The sequence below is a fragment of the Cyclopterus lumpus genome, chromosome 13, assembly GCF_009769545.1.
Source record: "Cyclopterus lumpus isolate fCycLum1 chromosome 13, fCycLum1.pri, whole genome shotgun sequence".
In the NCBI taxonomy this organism is placed as follows: domain Eukaryota; kingdom Metazoa; phylum Chordata; class Actinopteri; order Perciformes; family Cyclopteridae; genus Cyclopterus; species Cyclopterus lumpus.
The window spans coordinates 18,413,875-18,431,774 of NC_046978.1; the positions used below are offsets into that span (position 1 = coordinate 18,413,875).

Genomic DNA, 17,900 nt, shown 5'->3' on the forward strand with positions numbered 1-17,900 from the left:
AAAATAATAATAATTGTGACTGGACGAGTATCATTAATCCGTTTTTTACACCAGTTCATTTGAACACATCAGAGACAAATTGTAACTCAGCGTGAGGATAAACTTTCCTGCACATATAAAATATAATCATAATCGATCGCTGATAGAGGAGCCGCTTTAATTCAGCTAAAGAAATAAACAGAAACCTAATTTCACCGTTTTATTTGTAACGCACTCCATATGACGTTTAAAAGTATTTATAAGGCGTGACTCACATCATTATTTACAGATTACTCTGAAAAACATTAAAAGCAGATCGCTAAGGATGAGGCGGAACTCTACGTTAATTCATTTTAATAACATTGCAACAAAGATTATGGATGTGGATTGTCAAATAAAATAGGACCCAGCATGGACCCCTGTGGGACACCGTTTTGCATATTTGAAAAAAGCTTGAAAATAAACCGTCAACTTTTCAAAAATCAATGAACAGTTTTTTGAAGACGGGCCTTTATACAGTAGCTTAGAGTTTAATAACTGGTAGTCCCTCTCTTTATGGGATGGTCATGGTGGTTTTTCTTTTCTCGGGGGCGGATTGGTATCAGTCCCATTAGGTCATGTGAATGAGGAAGCGCTCACATCTGTGTCAGATTAAGGTCGATACGACGCTCGTTCAGCGAGTGGATTGGACGGATGAGGGAGAGGTCGTCGCCCACTCTTCGCCCTTTCTTTATTGAGGCCCCTTGAACCGAGTGACCTCTAAACAAGAGAGGCTGGTAGCGTCATGTGTGCAGATAAAGAGGGAAGGAAGTAGGTTTGAAGGGAGGATGGCGCTCTGGGATATCGGGGAGGGTCATGTTTATACACAGCCCCGTTAACTTCACATGACATGGACTCTCAGAGCGCACACTCCTACATACCTCGTATCCGAGCGAGGGGGAAGAGGAAGAAGAGAGGCCCTCCCCTTGTGACTGCGACGTGATTTACTGACGCCCTTCATCCTCTGTTTTGGTTGTTTTTGGGGTGGAGGGGGGTTCTGCGGCCAGACGTCCTAGTTCTGTTTTTTGTTAATGCAGAACTCAGAGGGATGAAGTGCCGAGCTAACCACCAACTGGTTTTGGTGGTCACAGTGGGTTTTTTCTAGAGGGGATGGGGGTTGGTATCAGTCCCATGGATTCCCACGTTCCTTTGTAACGAGGACAGGGTATTTCTTTACTGTCACTACTGGAATTCACAGAACTGCGACTTTAGAGTTGAATATTTTGGGTTGTGTTATTCCATTATGGAGGTGAGCGTATGAGGGTGTGGGGATTGAAATCCACCAAGAACGACACCTTTCCATAAGATATCCGCAATCAAACAAGGAAACCATAAGAGTAAACGGGAATATAATAATATAATAATTCATCACATTGGGCTTTACGACTCAATATTGCTGCACGTAACAGTAATATAATGTGTTCGGCTGTATTGCCCTAACGCCTACATGTTAGCTAGCTAGCTGGCTAGCCAGCTACGTGCCTCATAATGAGACGCTTTGGACGACTTTTTATAAAAGTATTAATTTACTGTCTGATTTGGCCTTAACGGCAACATGCTAGCTAGCTAGTTAGCTAGCTGGCTAGCTACCGCTCGTTGTAAACATAACTTTCTCAAACTCGCTACCGCTGCTTTCAAGTGCGACTCGTAATCCATAAAAGTTTCATTCGTGGCTCATAATGAGAGGCTTTGGCCAATTTTTTTAATAAAAGTAAGTTACCTTCCTAACGACTAACATTTAAACTACCCATGACTTCACACGCCGCTTGAACATTTTTTTAACCTTTCCGAAACCGAGTGAAACGTCATAAATTGCCGCATTTACCACCTTTTTAGTATCAACCGAGGAATCACACGTATACTATTATGGTACTTGAAGAGAACATGCTTGGATGCCATATCGAAAATGATATGTGGGCCTCCGAGACGAGAGAGGAAGTCCAGAGTAAACAAAACTAAGCTGACAGCCAGAACTGGATCAACAGAAGATAATGTACACAGTTCAAAGTCCTGATATGATGAAGGGAGTCGGAGGAAGACGAGGAGAGAGAGGAGAGGTGGTTTGGCCACATTAAGTTTTTTAATGGAAAGCAGAACTGGGCAGAGATCATTTAAAAATGTTTAGTTTATGTTTATTATCGTTTTTTTGAATATGATTTTATTTGTTTTTGTTTTCCGTCTAATGGTTTACATTTGGGAGCAATTTGTTTTGAGGGTTGTTTTTTCCCGTCCATGCAAAGATGCACGTGGCTAAACATCGTGTGCTTTTTGACATATTTATTTCTCAATCAAGATCGTCCTCGTTTCCAGTGTTGTTGCTACTATTTTAAAAAATAGTTTCAAGCGTTTGATTGTCAAAAGTTTGCAAGTGTGTTTCTCGCGTCGCAGCGTCACGCGAGCGTAAGCGGCCGCTGCCGTCGGACATCGCCGTCATCATGTACACCAGCGGCTCCACGGGCATCCCGAAGGGCGTCGTGATCTCCCACGGCAACATCATCGCTGGCATCACGGGCATGGCGGAGCGGATACCCAACCTGAGGTAGGCCGCACACATCCACACCGTACACCCTTACCAGCATAGTAAATAGTAAATATATATATATATATCCTCAGCTCAGTGTGTGAAGAAGAGACGAGCTGAGGACAGGAACTTCCTCCTCTCCGCTCTCTGACTAATGGCCGCCGCCGTCTCTGGCTCTTTGCCCGTCGGCCTTCGAGGTCGAGATGATGACGACGCTGCGAATGCTCTTCCGGGCTAACGTCTCGAGTATGAGAGCCGCCGTAGTGCGATCACGCAACACGAAATGTTGACGTTACAAACAAAGAGTGACCCTTTTCTCCTCGGGGGAGCGAGTGGAGGAAGTGCAGAGGGGAAGGGGGAGTGTGAGGGGAGGAAGAAACACGGGAGGATGGGAGTCAAGGGGAGAAAGATGGAGGTTAGAGGGGGTTACGGACAAGACGTGTAATATATCAAGAAATATGACGGAATGGATCCTTGGAGGGGGCGGGACTTAGCGAACAGTCAATTTGCACACACTTCTACTGTGACTCTTGAGAATTTTGAGGATTTTTTTAGAGGTTTAGGTTCATTTATTTGCACAATTCAAGCAATATAATTAAAAAAAAATAAACAAACACAATAGAGATAAATGAATATCACCGTGCAGGAAGAGGCAAAAAGCCAACTGGGCTTATTTGAAGCCTCCACCTACATAATCTTAAAATCTTTTTACATACATTTCAAACATAATATGAAATATCCATAAGATATTTTTAAAAAAGAAAGGAAAAATAAGGAAATTGTGTTTCCAGAAGTCCAAGTAAAAGGAAAAAGATGGCCCCTGTTTTGTGCACATCATCTTTTCTGATTGCACGTCCCTTCTAAATATTACAATAACTACGCGAGTGCGCGCCGTGTGTTCGCAGCGAGGAGGACACCTACATCGGCTACCTGCCTCTCGCCCACGTGCTGGAGCTCAGCGCCGAGCTGGTGTGCGTCTCTCACGGCTGCAGGATCGGCTACTCGTCGCCTCAGACTCTCGCCGACCAGGTAACGCGAGACCAGAAAAATAAGAAAAAAAAGAAGATGTGTTGCAACCAGATTTATTGATTTATCGCGCTTCTTCTTTTCCCCTCTTGAAGTCAACAAAGATCAAGAAAGGAAGCAAAGGAGACACCAGCGCCCTGCGGCCCACTCTGATGGCGGCTGTGCCGGTACGTGGAGACGGACCCCCTCAACACTTTGTGGTGTTTTTGAGAAGCCGGGGGGGTGTGTGTGGGGGGGACAAAACCTTTACGGCGCATCGCTCGCTGAGTCTTTTTTTGGCAGCGGTTCTTTCGGATTCCAGCTGCGGGAGGAAGGCAGTGACAGAGTCCAGCAGGCCTGGACCTGTTGGATCTGCCTCTGGACTGGCGGTGACGTGCGGTACATACCGTCAACTATTCCTGCTCTTCGTCGACCGCGCGATGTTAGAGGGGCTAAAATGGCTTATTAATCCATTCCAAGACTTGCTTTTGGAGGTTTACAATCGAATGTGCATGTAATATTCCACAAAGTCAATTCAATCGATCGATTCTTATGAACCAGGGAGTATAAAGAGCACACAAACCCACACGGGGTTGACCCGTCCACGCCTTGATGGTCACTTAACTTCCGTACTTAAGTAACGCCACTTGCGTCATTATTTTGTGTCCCCCTTTTCCTTACAGAGATTTATTATTTTATTATTATATTATTCCATCAGCTCTACGATACGTTTTACTATCTTTCAGCTGTGTGTGTGTTTTTTTCTCTCAAACCTTTGATTGAGTCCCACGGCTCTCATCCACCTCATGTTTAGCCCCAGTGAAAAAAAAGCTTTTTTGTGTGTTTTTTTTAAAGCGCATTAACTCAAAAGTCGAGTGTGTGAGAGACGCAACTTTTTTAATACAACAAAGGGATGACGCAACTTTAACTTCCGCCTTGAAGAAATAAGAAATAAACCCCCGACTATATATTATAATCCCGTTGATCTCGTTGGTTTAAATGTAGGCCGACTCGTTCTCCCCCCTTCTCTCTCACATCATGAGCCCCCCCCCCCCCCCCCCCACACCCACCCATAACCCCCCAGCCCCCCCATCTCCCAGTGGTCGTAGTGTAAAGGGCAGAGGGCCCCAGTGTCTGGAACCATTCACAGCTGTAAACAGAACGTGAGAAAGCCCCATGTGGTTATCCCCACGACACACACACACACACACACACACGCACACGCACACGCACACAAATTGTTTGCTGTGATATGACAACGGGCTGCTGCATGAATCGACTTCCTCTCTCACTGCTTTACCCACAAAACACACACACACACACACACAAACACACACACACACACACACACAAGAACCAGCTGTTTTTTGTGTGTGTCCTCGCCAAGAAACCAAAAAAGAAACTGCATCTGAAATGACGTTTTGAATGTATTGTTACAAACGGCGCCGCTCGAGACCCTAACAGCATCATTTAGTTATTCATTTAGTTGAAGTCGTGGTTGCACCAGTTCACCCATCCAGTTTATTCCAGACTAATAAATCCAAGCCAAATACACAAATCACTTAATTCACTCACATAAACTCACTTTATTCTAAAGTAAATATACATATGTCCCCTTTAAGGAATTTTTGTGGGTTTTTTTTTCCTCCTTGCAAAAGGCAAATAATGCAATTTCAACCTTTTTTTTTCAATTATTTCACACGTTGTAATTGTTTGCCGAGTGTGTTCTGTCCACGTGCACTAACTATATTGTTCCATTCACACACCGAACAATGGACCTGAGCCTGGTGGATTCCCTCTTGCTCTGGTTTTCGGGGTCACTTTCTTGGTGTTATGTAACCAGACAGAAGAGCACATCGTCCCAGAGAAAAGTTGTTCTGTTCTTTTCTTCTTTTTTTTTAACGAGCCCTCATAAACATTTGGTGATTGTGATCATAGGAAAATGTCGCATTTATATATAGATATATTTTTTTAACCCCTTTCCAATAAAAAGAGAAATATACGGGGAAAAAAACAAGCCAGAAATATGAAAGATATTCCAAATGTCTTCACACAAGAATAGCTGTCTGAGTGCTTTGGTTCCATCTGGCTGTTCAGCACCTTAAGGTGCTCGAGCTCTGGCCGGGCCCCATATTAGGAGCTGCAAGAGCGATCCCTTTTCAGCCATGTCCTTCTCTGCATCTCCATCTTATCTGCTCCTCTCAGTGTTTATAATACCAACTCTGCTTGTTCCTCTTACTTGTGCATTGAGTCTCCTATAACCCCCCCCCCCCCCAACCCCCCCACCCCACCCCACCCACCCCCGCCCTGGTTCCAGGAGATCATGGATCGCATCTACAAGAACGTGATGACCAAGGTGGAGGAGATGAACTGTGTCCAGCGGACGCTCTTCACACTGGCATACAACTACAAACTGGAGCAGCTCGCCAAAGGAAACAGCACGCCTCTATGCGACAGGTGTGTGTGTGTGTGTGTGCGTGTGCGTGTGTGTGTGTGTGAGTGTGTGTGTGCGCGTGCGTGTGTGTGTGTGTGAGTGTGTGTGCTGCTCTCGGGTTACTCTCTCCGCTCCTTTTCTGTGTTTCCGTCCGGTCCAGGCTGGTGTTCGGGAAAGTGCGCTCTCTGCTGGGCGGCCGGACGCGGGTGCTGTTGTCGGGCGGAGCGCCGCTCTCCGCCGCCACGCAGCGCTTCATGAACGTGTGTTTCTGCTGCCCGGTGGCTCAGGGCTACGGCCTGACGGAGACCTGCGGAGCCGGCACCATCAGTGAAAGTACGCCTCCCGGGTTTAGAGAAAAAGAAACGGGGGGGGCAGACCATTCCGATCCCGGCGGACATTGGGAAAGGTTACGCCCGTGGACGGGTCGGCCGGTTTATCGACGGGCGCACACACACACACACACAGAGACAGACAACCATTCGCGCTCACCTTCACACCTCCAATTAACATAAGCTGCATGGAGGAAGCCCGGGATCGGGGGGTCCAACCCGGGATCGGGGGTCCAACCCGGGATCGGGGGTCCAACCCGGGGCGGCCCTCTTGTGAGTGCCAGCCTCTATACCACCGTGCAGCCCCTAGAAATAGGAATAATGAGAATAAATAAGAATTATAGTACAGCAAATTCAAATTAGAGCAAATTAAAAGTAGTAATTAGCTCCAAAAGAATAATTCTGGAAAAAGTTGCACATGCAAAAAGAGATGAAAGCAAGAAATGATGAGTCGATGAGCAGTATTGTGCGTAGGTTTGTCGTTAATATTAACTAAAGACGGTGGTTTGGGGGAAAAAAAATCAACATTAGCAACAAATCATCGTGCCCAGTTAGCGCAACGTGTTTAGCCTGTTGGGAAGTGTTTCTGTAAAATAAATACTAATGTGTAGACGTTCCTAATTCATAAACGGGGATAAAAATGTCCTCCCTCTTAATAATTTGGGTAAAAGTTTTTCCGCAATAATCGGTTATCTATTCGCTTTCATTGACGACAAATTTCCGTGTTTCGTGGACGCTCATTTGGGATGGTGGTTTCCGTGGCGAGTGGGGGGGGAGGAACGAGTGAGGTTCGCACGTTGCCACGACGATGAATATCCGTGCCGACGATGCCAGCGTGCTTTCTGACCACGTGTGTGTGTGTGTGTGTGTGTGTTTGGTCTGTTCTTAGTGTGGGATTACAGCACCGGGAGAGTGGGAGGGCCGCTGGTCTGCTGTGAGATCAAACTCAAAGACTGGTTGGAGGGTGAGTGTGACACACACACACACACACACACACACACACACACACACACACAATCAATCCACCGTTAATCATTCAGCGAGACCGATCCTTGTAAGGAAAAAAGCACACTTCCTTTCCTTCCACTCCCCCAACGACCTCCATCTTTTTATGTTTTTTCCGTGAAGGATCATAACAAATTTTTTATTCCCCCCCCCTCTCGTTAAAATCTTGATACTTATCAAGTCGAGTTTATCGCTTTGCTTGCAGAGCAGAAATATTATTTGGAAATAAACTATTTTTTCCTGGCAGAATTTAGCATTTTTCTTTCATTTATTGTATTTTCTTTTTTCTTTTTTTTGCAATCCGCACGTTTTTACAGGCGGTTACCGTAAAACCGATAAGCCGCATCCGAGGGGCGAGATCCTGATCGGCGGACCCAACGTCACCATGGGGTACTACAAGAACGAGGCGAGGAACCAGGAGGACTTCTTCGCCGACGAGAGCGGCCAGAGGTGGTTCTGCACCGGAGACGTCGGAGAGTTTCACGCCGACGGGTGCCTCAAGATAATCGGTGAGGGGAGGACGTACAGTCGGTTCTATAGATGCAGGTCACCACTTGAGGGTACTACATAAACATTATGACATCTTCCATCCATCATGAAGCCTTTCAGCAAACCAGGTTGGGCCTCACTCACCAAAAATGTCCTCCGTTACCTAGACGACGCTGGTCAGACATGCACACAGCTCAGTGGAAAACGTGCCCTTTTGCAGACGATGACCTGCTGTGTTTTCCAGATCGTAAGAAGGACTTGGTGAAGCTGCAGGCAGGCGAGTACGTCTCTCTGGGGAAGGTGGAGTCCATGTTGAAGAACTGCCCTCTGGTCGACAACATCTGTGCCTACGCCAACAGGTGTGTGTGTGTGTGTGTTTGTGTGTCTGCGAGCGCACACGTTAGGAAGTGAGTTCAATGTTTAGATGGTCACCTCTGTTCATCGGTTTGCAAAAAAAACCCAAGATGCTTCAGTCCACGAACCAACGGGTGACGTCCACTTCCTGTTTACAGTCCAATGGGGATTGACTCCCCTTTTTGGATCCAGCCTCAAGTGGCCATTCGAGGAACTGCAGTTTTTGGCACTTACACGTAAACAATGCAGATTTAAAGATTTTTTTAATAAAGATCAGCGTTGCAAATGTTTTTTTACGAGGCAGGAAAATTAGATTCAACGTGTTTGTTAAAAACACTGAATGTAAAAAGCTTCTTTCATGTTGACGACCGCCCTCTTGTCGTCCCGCTCTGCAGCGACGAGACCTACGTGATTGGCTTCGTGGTGCCCAATCAGAAGCAGCTGCTGGCTCTGGCCGGCCAGTACGGCATCCGAGGCCCGTGCGAGGAGCTGTGCGGCAGTAAAGCCATGGAGGAGCTGGTCCTCAAGGTCATCACCGAGACCGCCCTGGCAGGTGAGAGGAGGGGGGGGGGTCAAAGGTCAAAGGAGAGTTTTTTTTTTTTTTTACGGGTGTCAAGTAGAAAAATGCTTCGTCCTCTTCTGTCGCAGTCCAGCTGGAGCGCTTCGAGACCCCTCGCAAGATCTGCCTGAGCCCGGACCCGTGGACCCCGGAGACGGGGTTAGTGACCGACGCGTTCAAGCTCAAGCGCAAAGAGCTGAAGACGCGCTACCAGGACGACATCGAGAGGATGTACGGCGGGAAGTGACCCGACGAGGGCGATCGAAGCGCGGACCAGGGCTCTGAACACTCCCCCCCCACACCATGAATCCCCCCCATGAACACAAGAGACCCGAATCTGTTATGAATCCTAACAGAACGAAGCTTAAAGTGTCGTTTCCTTAAAGTTCTGGAATTGGGAACTAAACAAAGGCATCTGTGCCCCCCCCGTCCTTTTGATTGTTCTCCTCTGACCCAGGTGTACGACCTCTTTATTGTGCCAGATGTGAGTTATGAAACAGCTGACGTTGCCTGTTGAACTCTCCCTGAGTGTCGGGGCGGACATCTTTCCTTTAGCTCGTTCCCTTCGCGTGAAGCTCTCGGCGCTCCGTCCTCCTGCGGGCCAGGAGACGGTCAAGTCTTTTGTTTCTTCTTCTTTTTTTCTTTTTGTTTCCACATGTTTTGAGTTTATTTTGCCTCCCCCTTCACCCTCCCAGGAGGGACTTTGACTCTCGCGGTCGTGGGGCTTCTCTCCCCGTCGTCGGCACATCTTGATACCAAAAGCACAAAGTCATTCGAGGGCAAATGAGAGCAGGTCGGTTAAAAATAATAATAGTAATAATAATAATAATGCCGAGGTCATATCGTGGTCTAACAATTTTTTATCTTTATATCATCAACGATAAGGTCGTTGTCCCTTTTTTTTTTTTTAAATGACAGATGGCATCTAGATGCACTGTTGTTTACTCTAGTGGAGTATATATATCTATATTTAATGTGCAAAAAAAGTAAAACTGCACACGTGCTTGTTTTACAGATGAAATGACTGTAATCATTGTCACGGTTGATAAATTGTTGCGCAACACGAGAACGGATCACGTCAGTCCAAATAAGGCCGTTTTGATTACACGCGGCGCCGTAAATGAAGCGCTCCCGATGCGCGTGCGTGGGTGGGAATAAACGAGCGCACTTTGACTCTGCAGCACCGACGCCGACGGCTTGAGGGCGCTGTTTTTTTTTTGTGTGTGACTCGTCCCAAGTTCTGTACGCGGCGGCCATCATTCCTCACCGTGTGACACCTGTTGCCTTCTCTTGTGATCCTGAGTCGTGTGTGTGTGTGTGTGTGTGTGTGTGTGTGTGTGTGTGTGTGTGTGTGTGGAGCTGCGATCAGCAGAGGAAACAGACTATTTTAACTCCAGCTTCGTCATGGCGACCTGTTCCTCGGAGCTCCCTCCCAGGCCTTGTAACATAAGTGCATCCTACTATTTATTTGTGATTTGCCTTTTTGGAGAAAAAAATGACCCGAAAACAAAGTCAATAAAGATTGTGTGTGTGTGTGGTCGACGTGCGGGAGGGAGTGTTCTATTGTTTCTCAGAGCAATGCATTTACCGTCTTATACATTGAATTATTGAAAGTTTAAAAAGCGCTGTGGTTCTTTTGTATTCATTGTTTCAGACGTTTGATGACGTGTTTTTATGTGTGAACAGTTGTAAACACAAATAGAGACGAGTGGTTGGAAGCTAATCAAATTCAAGCCTTCGTGTCACACTGATTCTTACCAGTGACCTTCAAATTAAATCCGTCATTTGGAGATCACGTTCCTAAAAGAAAGTAATTCAAAAAACTTTTAAAATAAAAATGTAATCACTGTAGGAATCACGAACAGTGAAATGTGTGCTATAAACATCAATAAAACCACCAAAACGACCGCCTTTGAAATGACTCTTTGGACTCTGGTTGAGCTTTTATTTTGAAAGGGTATACTTTTAGTGAATACTTTTACTTGGTGCGGTCCGAGCAGGTAAATGAGCATCACGGAGTTATTTGCAGGATTCAATTATCTGTTCATGTTACTAAAGATGCGCTGTTTTATTTTTTTTTAAAAACACTTTTGTAAAAGATTTGATTTATTGAAAAAGAGATGATGTTTTGTTTTCAGTGCATTTGCAATATGTTAGTAGATACATAACGTTTTGTGTTTTTATTAAACATACAACAGAGATATTTGGTTCTTTACTCCATCACGTTTATTTGACGGTTAAAAATGACCGTTTACTTTTTAAGCTTACAGGAGATTTTGCATTGACGTTGCTACAGACCGAGCACGAGGAGCACGAGGAGCACGCGGAGCACGAGGTGCACGAGGTGCACGATGAGCACGAGGAGCACGATGAGCACGATGAGCACGAGGAGCACGCGGAGCACGAGGTGCACGATGAGCACGAGGAGCACGATGAGCACGATGAGCACGAGGAGCACGAGGAGCACGAGGAGCACGATGAGCACGAGGAGCACGAGGAGCACGAGGAGCACGAGGAGCACGATGAGCACGATGAGCACGAGGAGCACGAGGTGCACGAGGAGCACGATGAGCACGCGGAGCACGAGGTGCACGAGGAGCACGATGAGCACGATGAGCACGAGGAGCACGAGGAGCACGCGGAGCACGAGGTGCACGATGAGCACGAGGTGCACGATGAGCACGATGAGCACGAGGAGCACGATGAGCACGAGGAGCACGATGAGCACGATGAGCACGAGGTGCACGATGAGCACGAGGAGCACGATGAGCACGCGGAGCACGAGGTGCACGATGAGCACGAGGTGCACGATGAGCACGATGAGCACGATGAGCACGATGAGCACGAGGAGCACGAGGTGCACGCGTAGCACGATGAGCACGAGGAGCACGCGGAGCACGCGGAGCACGAGGAGCACGATGAGCACGATGAGCACGAGGAGCACGATGAGCACGATGAGCACGAGGAGCACGCGGAGCACGATGAGCACGAGGAGCACGAGGAGCACGAGGTGCACGCGGAGCACGAGGAGCACGATGAGCACGATGAGCACGAGGAGCACGAGGAGCACGCGGAGCACGAGGAGCACGATGAGCACGAGGAGCACGAGGAGCCCGGGCGCCTCAGTCCGAGCACAACCCCAAATAAAGGTTCCTCGTCGTAGCTTTGAGTCCATTCTACCCATAACACCTGTGCATGTTTACCAAAGTGGGATTCTGAATGCAGGACTTTGACTTGTTGGAATGACACAGACCATAAATGTGCCATCGGACTTTTGGTAAAATGATGTCATGGAACGATGGTGCCCGTCCCGCCCACCGATCACACGCTGCCGGTCACACGGCTCCAGGTTCGGGGGCGAGGGAACGGTGCGGTGAGGTGAGGATGCTGCAGGAGCTCGACACTCTGATGGAGAGTGTGTACGGAGTCTCTTTTCATCTCCACTTTCTAAACCGTTCTCCTCGAATGTATTTTTCCATCCCATCCCCCTCGCTGAGTAAGTAAGTCGGAGAATGTTGGAAGATGCTCATAGTTTCTTCTTCTTCTTCTTCAACTGTCCCTCCGGGGCTTCCGTAGTCTCGGTGGCTCATCTTACAACCCAGTCCCCGTCATGTGACTCGTGACACCGCGAGGTCTCAGTATAAATAACGTCACGCGTGAAGCGGAGCTGCCGAAAACTCCAGAAGAGCGGAAGGTTCACGTGAGACGCGTCAGCTCGGTGAGTCCACAGCTTATGATTATTGTTTATACGATGTTTGTTTGTTTGTTTTAATGTAAACTCCATTTTTTCGTGTTGACTTTTGGCAACTTTTTATAAACGATTTGTACATTTCGATGCAAAAAGTACAAATCAAAATGTATGTGCAAAACTTTTTTAAAAAAGCTGAAAGATTTGATTTTGTAGTGTTCTGATGGAAATGTAAGACTTGTATACTTTAAAGTTGCTTTGTTTTAAATGTAATAAACAGTAAGCTGGATGCACTGAATGTCCTTTGCAAGTGAAGCATTGATTTCTACTTCTTTTTTTTATCATGCATTAAGTGAAGCTACTCAACTTTTTGCCCATGTGGTAAAACGTCATCATCAGATCCAAATAAAGAGGTTTTAAACATGTTTGTCCATATTTTAATAGTTGCGGGTGTATAAAAAAAAGTTTTTCATCACTTTGCAATTACTTGCACAGCGAACCTCTTTCCCTGGGAACCGAGTCCTCGTGCGTAACGCGTGCGTAACGCGTGCGTAACGGGAACCGCATATATAAATCCACATATTTATGGATGTACTTCTGTATCTTTTTTTTCAGCGCACTTTTCTAGATCCTCCACGTGAGCTCCACTGAAGAAGAAGAAGAAGAAGAAGAAGAAGAAGAATGGAGCACCTGGAAAACTCCACCGCGTCCCCCAAACGGCTCTTCCTGCACACGCAGAGCACCGCGCGCTCCCAGGCGGACAAAGGCGACGGGAACGCGTACCTGTACATCCTCATCGTCATGTCCTTCTACGGAGTCTTCCTCTGCGGCATCATGCTGGGCTACCTGCGCTCCAAGCGGCGAGAGGAGAGGAGGACCAACGTGTTCACGCGCCTCGTGCACGAGGAGGAGCAGCGGGAGTGGGGCGCGCTGCCGCCCAAGAAACACAGCCTCACCTTCCCGGCCGCCGTCTCGGAGCTGCGCGCGGTGCAGCTGTCCCTGCCCTTCTGCGGTAACCACGGCAACCAGTTCGGGCAGCTCCACTGCGCGAGCGCGCTGCCGTCCCCGCTGGCGTGCGCGCTGTGCGCGGAGCAGAGCAGCGTCAGCTCGCTGTGCTCGTCCGCGGACACGCGCTTCGCCATCGAGGAGGAGGAGTCGGACGTCGGCGCGGCGGACGCGAAGGGAGGGGCCGGAAACGGCGTGGACGATTCAGGATGAACTCTAAGAAAAAGGCAACGTGTGTGTGTGTGTGTGTGTGTGTGTGTGACCCTCCATGGCCCAAGAGGAGAAACACCACCTGCGGAGGAACCCAGGTGGAGCAGACAGTCCAATCACCAGTAAACCAGCAGTTTGCCATAAAAAATATGATATCCATGAAAGGGACCAGTCAAACCAGTATGACGTAGAGAGTACTGATAGGTGGAGGGGGCGTTTTATTTTGAAAGTGTCTGAACTGATTCTAAATGTGACACGCACACACTTATAGCTGCTGGAACATCCAAATGTGTCTAAAAAGCAAACTAAATACTACAATATGATATTATAAAGCAACATTGTCTACTATTATTCTTATTGGCTTGGTGGAGACCCCTCCCTTTGCTTTCTGCTGATGACTCACCCTGCAGGGGGCTGACGGAGAGGGGGGGGGGGGGGGGGGTGGACTGAACTTGACTCGCTCTCGCCAACACGGTTTTGAGTATTGAAACGTACCTGGAACCCACTTGAAGGATTGGTCGAGACTCTATAAGAAGTGTGTGTGTGTCGTGTAGCTCCGTGATGGATTTGATAGGTTTGCACTGTGCGTATTGTTTTTATGCTGTTTTGGCTTGATTTGAGTCTTCTTCTCTTTTGCAGTGTTTCTGAAAATAAAATAAAAATGAATTGATATGAGCCTTTATTTTCTTTTTGTTGATCCTTAACCCACCAGTGGAGGGCGCTCCTGCAGCGGGTGAAAGGGAGATGAGGCAACACAGAAAGAGGTGTTCTCTGTTATCATCGTCATGTTATTTTTAGACGTGACCTTCATTAGAATAACGCAGATAATAACTCAATCAGTTTCACAAGAGAACCAGAAAATCTCTTTTTTTTTTGGGTTGCTCATATCCAGGGATAAACGTGTCTCAATAAGCTTTTATTTTGTAGCATTTCAACTGACGCAGCTCCGACCTTTTAGTGGCCATTAAGGAGCCTGAAACCGAACAAAGATGTTATTTTAATTCATTAGTATTAATGTATACGTGTGGGGGGAGTTATGTGTATGCAAGAGACCCCCTAAAGGGGACCGTGGACTCCATTTAAAGACCCATCAGACTGTATCCGCTCATGTTGACTGACATAGAAGACAATCACTGGGGCTTCTCTCCCTCTTTAGATGCAAAACAAAACAGGGAAAGATGCCAGGATTCAGCTTCAGGTGTGAAGCCAACGCTCTGTTGTGTGTTCTCTCAACACGCACACACACACACACACACACACACACACACACACACACGCTGCAGGCTCGCAGTCCCACAACTCACTGCAATGAAGCTCGCCACACCGACAACAATAACGTCCAGAAGGGAATATATGGATTCTATGACGTGCATCTATTGACAGTGTAATAGCCTCCATAGGCCCAAAGGCGTCAGCAGCCGGCCAGGTGTTGGTTGTGTGAGTGTGTGTGTGTGTGTGTGTGTGTGAATGGATTTTTTTGATCCTTCTCCTTCATGAAGGCATTTTTAATGTAGCACCGTTTTGCAGACCTGTGTCACCTGAAAGGACTCTTGAGCATCTTTCAGCATCAACAGCTGGCAGGAAATCAGCTTCATTGTCTCAGGTGTTTTTACTTCGAAAGTCATTATCCTTATTTATTCTTAGTACCTTCTGGATTTTTCCACCTGGACTCCATTTGTCTGACTAAAGGTGACACTTTTTTTTTTTAGATGGGTCCGGTATCGAGTCACAATGACGCAGGCTGCATCCGCTAGAAGGGCTGCGATGTAATCGCAGGGGTCGACTCCCCAACGTCAACGTACGCCGACTAAAGAGCGCTGCTTATCCACCACAGCATTATGGAAAGAACCCTCCAGAGAAATAGTCTATGTGTCATGTGTTAAAGCTGCATTCTCTCTCCTGACCACCAGGGGGCGACTCCTCTGGTTGTATAGAAGTCTATGCTTCATGTGTTAAAGCTGCATTCTCTCTCCTGACCACCAGGGGGCGACTCCTCTGGTTGTATAGAAGTCTATGCTTCATGTGTTAAAGCTGCATTCTCTCTCCTGACCACCAGGGGGCGACTCCTCTGGTTGTATAGAAGTCTATGCTTCATGTGTTAAAGCTGCAGTCTCTCTCCTGACCACCAGGGGGCGACTCCTCCGGTTGTATAGAAGTCTACGCTTCATGTGTTAAAGCTGCATTCTCTCTCCTGACCACCAGGGGGCGACTCCTCTGGTTGTATAGAAGTCTACGCTTCATGTGTTAAAGCTGCATTCTCTCTCCTGACCACCAGGGGGCGACTCCTCCGGTTGTATAGAAGTCTACGCTTCATGTGTTAAAGCTGCATTCTCTCTCCTGACCACCAGGGGGCGACTCCTTTGGTTGTATAGAAGTCTATATAAATGACTCTACTTCTCTTGATTTATTCCCTCAGTAAACATTGTAAACATTAGTTTTTGGTCTCAATCTCTAGTTTCAAGTCTTCTTCAATACAGCGTGATGTTCATTTAGTAAATTATGGTCATTTAGAGTCAAACAGACCATAAAGCAGGGGATGCTTTAGGGGCGGGGCTACAACCAAAACATCAGTCCACAAACCAATGGGTGACGTCACAGTTCATGTATATATATATATATATATATATATATATATATATATATATATCTTATATAGTCTGTGTACTGACTCCCTCAGACCTTCCAGATACTGGTGTATTCATAATATATTGTATAATCCACATTACGTGACTTCTAAACAAACTGGCTGCTCCCGCATGGATTCAGTCCAAAAGGAGGAGAAATGTATAATGAGCTGTATATATTTAAATTCATTTAGAGATTTGAATTCAACATTGTCTGTCGATCTCATCTTCCGGACAGCTCGGCACAGAAAACAGACTTGTTGGAGCGCTCGAAACTCGTATTTTCCACACAAAACATAAACACCCCACTGTATAATTCATGCACAACAAAAACACACAGTGAACCCTTCATTAATTATCAACAAGGAAGTTGCACCGCAAGGAACCCCGGAAAAAAAAACACAGTGCAAGCTGCCACGTCCTGAGAGAGAGAGGGAGAGAGAGAGAGAGAGAGAGAGAGAGAGAGAGGGAGAGCGAGAGAAAGAGAGAGAGATGGTGTGACAGAAAGGAGAAATAACAAGTGAGAGTGAGCAGGGTGAGAATAAACAAGCAGAAGTGACGCATTGGAGTGTCTCCTGAAGCAGGATGTTTGTCATCAGTGTCCCCGCCCCCCCGTCCCCCGTCCCCCTCCCCCCGTGGGAGTCGGTGGTGGGGGACCACGTCCAGCTTTCAGGCCATTAGCGAGTCTGGACATGAGTCACCTCGAAGCCACCATCCTTCTTCCTGTTTCCATTTCCTACCCTTCGATCCCTCCCTTCTGTATCCTCATAAAACTCTTTTCATTTAAGTGTGTGTTGATTCTGGCGCCCCCTCTGGACAAATGCGGTAGTGAGCCCGTTGAGAAAGAAATGCTCATTTTACAGCAGCGGGGGGTCTGACCGTCTGACTGAATAATAATACACCTTTAAAAATTGCATCTTGCAGCTCAGTGCAGAAAAGACAGAGTTAGGAACTGTATTGGCAACTTTAAATTATTAAAACCGTTGAGCGTCAAATGTCAAACGAGTTCAATAATCAGCTTTTTTTTGGAGTCCCGGGACCAAAATAAATGTATTAATGTAACCTCAACGCTGTACTTATACAATATTAAAAAAAGAATCATCTATATTCATTTATATTAACATGTTATAGAAGGTGTTGCATCCTGACAACCCCCCACAGTGGAGATGAAGGGAGTTCAGACGATGGAGGAGACCAAAATATTTGAGGTTCAGACTTATTTCCTGCGACGTTATTAAAATAATATCTCTCGCTCCTGTTCAAAAACAGTCGGTATCCATAATTCTCCACCGACGTCACAAAGCCGGTTGACGTGCGAGCCGGCATCCGGGATAAAAATTACCAGATCTCTTTCTTCTTTCGGGAGGGGGGGGGTCAAGCAAAATGACATCGATGCAATTACAGCGACGCAGTCGGTCTGCTCAGACTCTCAGAGCGGTTATTATCAAAGGGACGCTCCGACAATCTGCACAATGAGAAACAAAACCACGCTGCAGACTCCAGATCACTAACATCTCCGCGATGCCTTCATTATGTTTGGCTGCAGTTAAACGAGACGTCGTATTCCTTAAATTCATATTGAAATCCTTCACAATGACTTCCCCCCCTTTTCCTTTCTCACCCGGCTTGAGAAGGAGCGCTCCATTAGTTCCCGTCGTC

The 17,900-nt window shown here is 46.9% G+C and overlaps 3 protein-coding genes across 5 annotated transcripts in view; all 3 read left to right on the forward strand.

Annotated features, from left to right (window-relative positions):
• The window catches only part of acsl3a (acyl-CoA synthetase long chain family member 3a), a 25,189-nt gene extending 14,568 nt beyond the window's left edge, over positions 1-10,621 (forward strand). For all 3 annotated transcript variants that reach the window (XM_034547887.1, XM_034547885.1, XM_034547886.1), the window contains 10 exons: positions 2,407-2,557; positions 3,445-3,568; positions 3,661-3,732; positions 5,862-6,001; positions 6,139-6,311; positions 7,197-7,271; positions 7,630-7,821; positions 8,046-8,160; positions 8,551-8,708; positions 8,804-10,621. In XM_034547887.1, the coding sequence (XP_034403778.1) occupies positions 2,407-2,557; positions 3,445-3,568; positions 3,661-3,732; positions 5,862-6,001; positions 6,139-6,311; positions 7,197-7,271; positions 7,630-7,821; positions 8,046-8,160; positions 8,551-8,708; positions 8,804-8,961 (1,358 nt within the window). In that variant the 3' untranslated portion in view covers positions 8,962-10,621. The remainder of the gene's footprint in view (positions 1-2,406; positions 2,558-3,444; positions 3,569-3,660; positions 3,733-5,861; positions 6,002-6,138; positions 6,312-7,196; positions 7,272-7,629; positions 7,822-8,045; positions 8,161-8,550; positions 8,709-8,803) is intronic.
• LOC117741825 (histidine-rich glycoprotein-like) lies at positions 9,206-12,091 on the forward strand. The gene is made up of 5 exons (XM_034549055.1): positions 9,206-9,325; positions 10,978-11,121; positions 11,215-11,517; positions 11,584-11,780; positions 12,064-12,091. Exons 1-5 carry the CDS (start codon positions 9,206-9,208, stop codon positions 12,089-12,091), a joined length of 792 nt encoding a protein of 263 aa, XP_034404946.1.
• A 237-nt stretch (positions 12,092-12,328) lies between these two features.
• kcne4 (potassium voltage-gated channel, Isk-related family, member 4) lies at positions 12,329-14,261 on the forward strand. The gene is made up of 2 exons (XM_034548756.1): positions 12,329-12,432; positions 13,018-14,261. Exon 2 carries the CDS (start codon positions 13,084-13,086, stop codon positions 13,618-13,620), a length of 537 nt encoding a protein of 178 aa, XP_034404647.1. The 5' UTR covers positions 12,329-12,432; positions 13,018-13,083; the 3' UTR covers positions 13,621-14,261.
• The last annotated feature ends 3,639 nt before the right edge of the window (positions 14,262-17,900 follow it).